The 7,487-nt window shown below is 43.4% G+C and overlaps 1 protein-coding gene across 4 annotated transcripts in view; it reads right to left on the bottom strand.

Moving 5' to 3' along the window:
* Positions 1-566: 566 nt before the first annotated feature.
* Positions 567-7,487, bottom strand: part of FRMPD4 (FERM and PDZ domain containing 4) — a 542,080-nt gene continuing 535,159 nt past the window's right edge. For 3 of the 4 annotated variants that reach the window (XM_033415080.2, XM_049704909.1, XM_049704910.1), the window contains 2 exons: positions 6,071-7,360; positions 567-4,449 (listed from right to left, as the gene is read on the bottom strand). In XM_033415080.2, coding sequence (XP_033270971.1) covers positions 3,125-4,449; positions 6,071-7,360 — 2,615 coding nt within the window. In that variant the 3' untranslated portion in view covers positions 567-3,124. Of the gene's footprint in view, positions 4,455-6,070; positions 7,361-7,487 lie in introns of all 4 variants that reach the window. The other variant, XM_049704911.1, reaches the window with a different exon arrangement.

The raw sequence follows: 7,487 nt of genomic DNA, 5'->3' as shown, positions 1-7,487 counted from the left end.
AATAATGATAACAATAGCACAGATATAGAAAAAGTTGAAAGCAGATGGCCCAAATTGTTGACAATGACTGTCTTTGGGGGTTGGGTTTATAGGAATTTTCACTTTCTTCATCATTTATTTCTGTAACATATTTATTTGGTAATATTAGGGAATTATTAATTTTAAAAAGTGTGAAAGTGGCATTATGATTATGTTTAAAAATTCTTATCTATAGGAAGTGCTTACCGAAATATTCATGGATTAAGTGCTATGATGTCTGGGATTTGCTTCTACATACAGTTTGGAAGGAGGTGCCTAGAAACAGAGAAAAGATTGGGCATGAATGGGTGTGTGATGAGTACATATTGATTCATTATATGATCGTGCCTATCTTTATACATGTTTGAAAGTTTTATAATAAAGGATGAATAAAAATGATAGGCGGTACACCTGGAAAAATAGGCTGGGGACTAAATGTAAAAGACCTCAGGGACAAGGAAGTTTCACTCTCTGCTTCAGTGGTCTCCGAACTTTAGTGAGTGCAACCCTACCTGCGACAATATTATTGCACACATGCATCAGGCATATGCTTATTAATTAATTGATTTATTTAAAATGATGTACATATACCACTGTACTCTTATGCCATTATAAAACATACACAAACATAAAAAAGGCTAGATAAAAATAAACACAAGTAGCATTCTAATACATTCTTCCTACACTCTAGTGGGCCTGGACCCCACTTAGGAGCAGCACATTTAGCGATTGGGGGGCTCTTGAGGTTCTCTAAGTAGTAAAGAGTTTGTTTATAAGAAACAGAAATTTACTGGAGCACCCAAAGGTAATGGGAGATTGGTTAGAAAGACCCAGAGCTATTTCACTGAGGCCTCCCGAAGAACTGAAATGGACTGGGATGGTGTTCTAACTGGACATGTGATCGAACAAGGATCATCACTTCCTTGTATATTTCTTTTATACATATGCAATACACTTATGTATTCTGCACAGAGTCAGGATACGATATGCGTATAAAACAAACAGCCCCTACATATTACCTTGGGCAATATATTTAACGCAATGCTTATGATGATAATAATATCTAACACTGAGTACTTACTCTTTGCCAGGTATTGCAGTAAGAACTTTATATACATAATTTTACTTAAAACTCGTGACAATCCTATGGAAATAGATCTTATTATTGACTTCCATATTACTAGAAGGAACTTGAGACTGAGGAAAATTGACTAGCTTTCCCAAGATGAAAGGGCTAGAAAATGGCACAGTCCAAATTTAAATGAAGAAGTTTCTGACCCCAAACCACATGTCCTTAACTACGAAACTATATTGCCTCCATAGGGAATTAATGATAGTGTCCAAACCATAAGATCGTCGTGATGATTAAATGAGATAAGATATATGATATGTTTAGCACAACGTCTGACATAGAACACAATCCTATATTAATATGTATTTGCGTATACAGAACATTTACCAAAAATTTCCACAGTAAACATCATTAATATTTCTCACTATCAAACACCAATATTTATAACTGTAATCAAATAATGTTTTATTATTTAAACATTATAATAACACGTCTAAACTCCTTTTGTTTGCTACCACCTATAAATATGTGTGGCTTTTGTTATTGAGTCTCTACGGAACAACTGACGAGAGAGACAGCAACTGGGGACTGTGTTATGCCTACAGAAATGGAAATATTTGCACTGGGCACACCCCTGTCATATTCTAAGAAGCCACCTACGTAAATAGGAGTGTGTGTAGCTTGAGCACTAAAAGAGCCACGAAGTACATATGTACATATCAACTTTATTTTACAATTGCAGACTTTGCATCCTTTTGCTTTGACCCAAAGATACATTTTTAGAGAGACGATGGTTCTAAAAACTTCTTTGCATTCCGTCAGGTTCACTTGAAGCGGTCAAGTTTACCACTCTTTTTTTTTCCCCCTCAGCTTTCACATTTCTATCAGCCAATCCAGATTAGAACATTTCAAAAATCCTTTTATTATTTATTTAAGTATGGCTTCCATATTAGAGTAACTATCTTTCCCCGATTTTCTGGAACATCCCAGATTTGAAATTTTGTCCCAGTGTTAGGTTGTCATTGCAAATTTGGTTGGAAGCATTGGCTCCCGTAGAGGTGATGCACGAAGCTCTTTGCTTTACGTTACTGGACCTGCATTTACTTGTGAGGATCATTAAATGTTCCTTTTTATAATTTTGCAAATACTTTACTAAATGTTCTGTCACCCTGAAGGGAATTCTAGAGAGATGGTGTCTTTGGTTTGTATATTTTGACACTGAGTCAAAGCAGATCTCTCTTTTCATCAAACAATTTAATTTTGGTATTATTAACTCCTTTCCTTGTGTGCAATTAGATAGTCCCTAAGTAGGTATTACCCGGGAACCTGTCCATCATTCCCCCTGTTCTTCTATTTGGGAAGTATTTTAATTCTAGAAACATCATGAAGAGCATTTGTGTTGACACAATAGAATCCACTCCCACCCCATTTCTAGCCCAAATGGCGTAAGCCAAAATGAAATATGTAGGATTCCTGGAAAAAAGCATCAGATAACCAAACACTGTGAGCAAAAAATTAATTTATTATATATATTCTCTAATAATTCATAATAGCTTTTTGAATTTTAAATGTCTTTTTGCTATTTCCAATGCTTAAAAATCATAGTTTTAAAACATAAGTACTGTTTTATATACATTGTGATTTTTCTTTTCTTTTTTACTTCTAAATATGAATGATATGGTCTCCAAGTACCCACTTGGAAGGAAAGGGGATAGGATTCATTGTTTTGCTCCAACACAGCAGAATTTAACGTTTCACATCACATACCTGGAGTTTCGACTATATGAAAAATAGCCAAATATCACCACTTCCTTGTATATTTCTTCTACATGTGTATATATGTATAATAGAAACAGAATACATCTGGATTAGTACATTTCAACTTTTCATCAATGTGACTTTTATCTCCTATTTCATATAAAATAACAAAATATACAGAGAGAAGAAAGGAGACATCTGTTCATCGTACACATAAAGTAAATAAAAGTTCATGTATGGCTTTGCAAAGGTAGATTATGACGTGACTTTCATACTTTATTTATTTAAAAGCATCTTGAGAGAACGTGTTAGTGTGCTTACGAGAGCGGCCATGGTGGTTGAATGTCGCATTGAGAGTCCAACATTGGGATCCCCAGTGGTCTTTCCAGTGGCTGCCTCGGCAGCTTTCAGGAGACAGATGTAGTTTATGACCACTTCATCGATCTTCGCTACAATTTCCTGCCGCTGTGTTTCTGAGTTCACAACTTTAACTAATCGCATGCAGGCTTCTGTTAGGCAACAGAGCACTTGAAAGCTGGAAGTCATAGCTAGGAGCATCTCCTCTGGACTTTTCTCGGCCATTGCCATTTTCCTGCAGGCACTCCCCAACTGTCTGGACTCAATGGATAACAGCTGCTTGTACTGAGAAAGTGTTAGGTCATACGCTTCAAGGCGTGACTCCCCTTTCTTCCCCTTGGTTTCCCTGACAAGGCAGAGCAGCTCATTGGCATCATTTTGGGCTGCGAGGAACCCATCGGGCATTGCATATGTGCTCTCCTTAAGGGCATTTATCCTTGCAATCCGGGCATCAAAAGTCAGGTTGCTGAAGTCCACATCATCTGGGCCACTCAAGTCTTCGGCCCAGACCTTCAGAACTGAACCTCTGGACAGCTCCCCTCCTTGCTCCTGAATTCCGACAGCCAGGGGTGGGCTGCTTGGGTCTGGCGTGGCTTGAGTCATCTGTGGTCGAAAGAGGCAAGAGACGTGGTGATCGACCTCTCTCTGCTCTTCGTCCTCATCACCATCTTCATCCTGCCCTCCGTTCAGGAAGCAGTAGCTGAAAGGTCCCCGGCATCTCCAATTGCTGCCTTCCAGCTTCCGCAAGGGCAATGTCCTATACAGCTTTGAGTTTTTGTGAGCCGCTGGGGACCTTTTGTGAACTTTCCCCTCAGAGCTAAAGTGCATCGAGCTTTGGGAAAAACTTTTGGTGAGCTTCTTCCCTAGGGGGAGTTCTGCGTGCCTTTCTGAACTGGCCTCCTGTGCTTCTGTGATACCTGGACACTTTAAGCTGACTGCACCTTTGCTTCTCTCCCGGAAGGTCTCCAAACTTACAGATCCCGAGAGGATACTGCTGCTACGTCTCAGAGCCCTCTGGCTGGGGGGTGTCCTGAGGCTCCCCCCTCGCAGATCCAGTGGCCACCAGCTCACAGCCTCTCCGTAGGCCTGGTTTGCTTGGGAGAAATCAGTAGGGTCTTGATTTGGAATTGGCACCTTTGATTCCGAGTGAATGTTTGATGGTAGCAGGGTGGGATCAGCTTTAGGATGTTGAGGCCAAGCTGAAGGCATGCCTCCTCGTCTCTCCTTCCCAGGCTCTGTCAAAGCTACACTAGGGGTAGTAGGAAAACAGAGAGAATCATTAAGCACCTCATGGGTGGTCATTTTTACTAAATCTCTATGCGATGTCTGTCATCTCCCAAGGATGTACTCGAGAAGAACTACCATCTGCCAGGGTCGACCTGCTTTCCAAAGACGGCCTCCTGAAATCTTTTAATAGATTTCAATTTTAGTATATTTTAAGAAATACTAGAGTCTCTTATTCCTGAAACGATTGATTCATTTGGCATTGTCTAGAAATCCCAAATATTTTGAGGGAGACAGTGGAATTTTGTGAATTGCCTTGTTCCCGATATTTATCTATTAAAGCTTAGACACATAATGAGCAAACACACGTCTTACATACAGATTATTCAACTGTGTTTACGACATTTAAGCTCCATTTCAAGGAGTCAGGTTAATCCTGGCATCGGTTACCTTCCTAAAAAGAAGTGGCCTAATTTAATTAATGCAAATTAGGTATCTTCGCCTTTTAAAGAGGACCCCGTGAGGTTCGCCTGGTACAGGGTTTGAAGTTGAGACACTGGGAAAGTCCCAGAAAAGTTGTCATGTGGGGACAATGGCCTCCACCTCACAGAATTTTTGTGAGAAGCAAGAGGAATAGGTTAGGTGAAAGCTCTTTGTAAACTGCAAAGTGGCCTTTAATGAGTTTAGAGGTACAGATGCTAGTTGGGAGATGAGTTTGGTAACATTCATAGATGGGTTTCCCAAGGCAGGTGAAGCCAGTGGTGAGTTTTGAGAAAGGAGATAATCTTAAAACGGCGGGAATGGAAATTAACCAATATAAGGTCTCACTAACATCTATTGACCTACATGGAAAAGACACTGCTGAGGATATAATTTGAAATTGCAAAGTATGAAATAGTGTCTGCTTTTGCCACAGGATGGCCGGCCAAGCGGATCTCGGAGACGGATAGGTGCCCACTGGGTGGCAGAATGGTGAAGGCGGGCACAGAAGGTGGCTGTGTTCGTGTTTCTACCTGGCGTCTATATTTTATTATTTGGGGGAGAATAAAGCAGCTGATCGTGCATCCCCCCCAAACCTTTTAGACACTGCGGTAGGCCAGATACTTCAGAGTCCTCGTCTAGGAGAGTCTTACAGAGTAGGGAGGGCTCTGGAAGTACTGCTGAGAGGCAAAGGATCATCCCCAATCTCTCCCGCCTCCCAGATCCCCTGCTCTATTTTCCTTCCTTGCCTCTCAAAAAGGAAATGGCAAAATGAGAAATTCGACGTCTTGAGAAGGAAATCAAACTTTTGCGATTCTAGGCAATACGATCTTATAACTAAAAGTTGCACTGGGCGCTGCTAAAAGTCTACATTTAGAATTTAGGGAAAGAATGTTTGCTCCATCAAATTCTAAAAGCAAGACAGAGCAGGAAGCTAAAGGCCAGAAATGCCATTTCCACTACTGTCCAGACCTAGAAGTGCCAGTATTTATTCAACACTGGGGGAACAATGATTTGACACTTAACCTGGTCACAGTTCTGCAGCCTTTTTAAAAAACCCTTTTCCTTTTCCTCCAGACTTTCTATTTTTAGGTTTGTCGTAAATTTGGTTTACGTGCTCCTGGCGGGTAACGCAGAGCGCTAAATCCGTCATTGCTGTACCTGTGGTTTCCTTAATCTTGGGGAGTCGATGACATCCGTCTCTCAAAGTGCCAAACAGGGGTTCGGCGTTAATGGCCGTGTGCAGGGCAGGCACTGTCATCCGTGGACACATCCCTTCTGTCTGTGGGTGTAATTCCTTAAAGGCGGCTCCGTGGCTGGGAAGCCCGGTGGCTCTCTCCTCGGAAGGAAGGTAACTCACGCCTTTCCCGGCAGCCTCAGGAATCAGGTGCTTCCCCATGGAGGGGCAGAGCGGGGACTCCACCGGAGTGGCACAAGTGCTGCTACTGCTACCCGTGCCACAGCCTGCGTCCACCGAGGAGCCTTGAGAGCTCTGCAGAGAAAAATGGCCCTCGCTCTGCAACGACGACATCCGCTTGGCCAAGTGGTAGTCACAAAGGCGGCCCACGCTCTCCTCCGCCTCGGGGAGCTTGGAAGGATGGTCACAGGTGGACGGGTCAGCATCGTCCGGGTTACCTAAGTCTTTGGCTGAAGACACACAGGTCACCTCTGTTAAGAAGTGGTCCCGCTGGCCAAGTCCTGAAACCTCAACGGCTTCTCCATCAGGAGCCCCATCATCCTTCCCTTCGGTCTCTGTGGTTCCCACAGCCAAAGCTCTGGGAAAGGTTATCCCTGTTGCTGCTTCCAACCCACTTTTTTCAGCCATAGGCCCCTCAGTGGCCACATACCATCTCTGGCTGTCCTTGCGAAAGGCAGTTCTCTCCAGGTTAAAAGTGCTCAGGTGTTGACTGTCCCTTGAAGACACACTAGCAAATTGACCTTTGGCGTCCTCCTCCACGTCTGCCGTTTTGGTCCCCTGCTGTTTTTTCCCTGGCATGCTCCCATTAAGGGATGCTTTCCCCTCCCCGTCGGCCGGCTGGCTTTTCCTTTTGCTGGTGCAGGAATATGCCATCGGCCCAATGTGCAGTTTGCCAAAATAGTCAGTGACTGACTTAGTCTCCATGGTTTCGGGCTCCATCTCCACGTGGCCCGAGTGAAGGATCTGCTTGGAAGGCACAACTTTGGGTGGGAGGTCGCTCACTGGACGGGGAGTGAGGGCGTGGGAGGCCTTCGGAGGCAAGGCCCCAGGTGGGCTTTTGGAGGTGGGGAACTCTGTCTGCTCTTCCGCAAGGGGGTGGTAGCCTTCGTGAGTGGCCAAGAACATGCGGGAGAGGTTTTCTGACTGCTTCTGGGCCGTGGCCAGTTCAGAACTCTCCGTCATTTCCGAAGAGTTAGTTTCATTGCCCGAGTCTGACGAGGACTCGGGACTATAAGCCCGCAAGATGGCTACACCTGCAGGCCGTAAAAAACAAGAGCCGGTTAATGGATGCATCACAGGCACTAGGAGACATGTAAGAAAATGGGGCTCATTATTATTAAAAAAAAAAAAAGCCAACTTTTTCCCTTTTCAGTAAGGACT

Source organism: Orcinus orca, chromosome X (assembly GCF_937001465.1).
Source record: "Orcinus orca chromosome X, mOrcOrc1.1, whole genome shotgun sequence".
Lineage (NCBI taxonomy): Eukaryota > Metazoa > Chordata > Mammalia > Artiodactyla > Delphinidae > Orcinus > Orcinus orca.
This window is presented reverse-complemented; position numbering and strand designations above follow the sequence as displayed.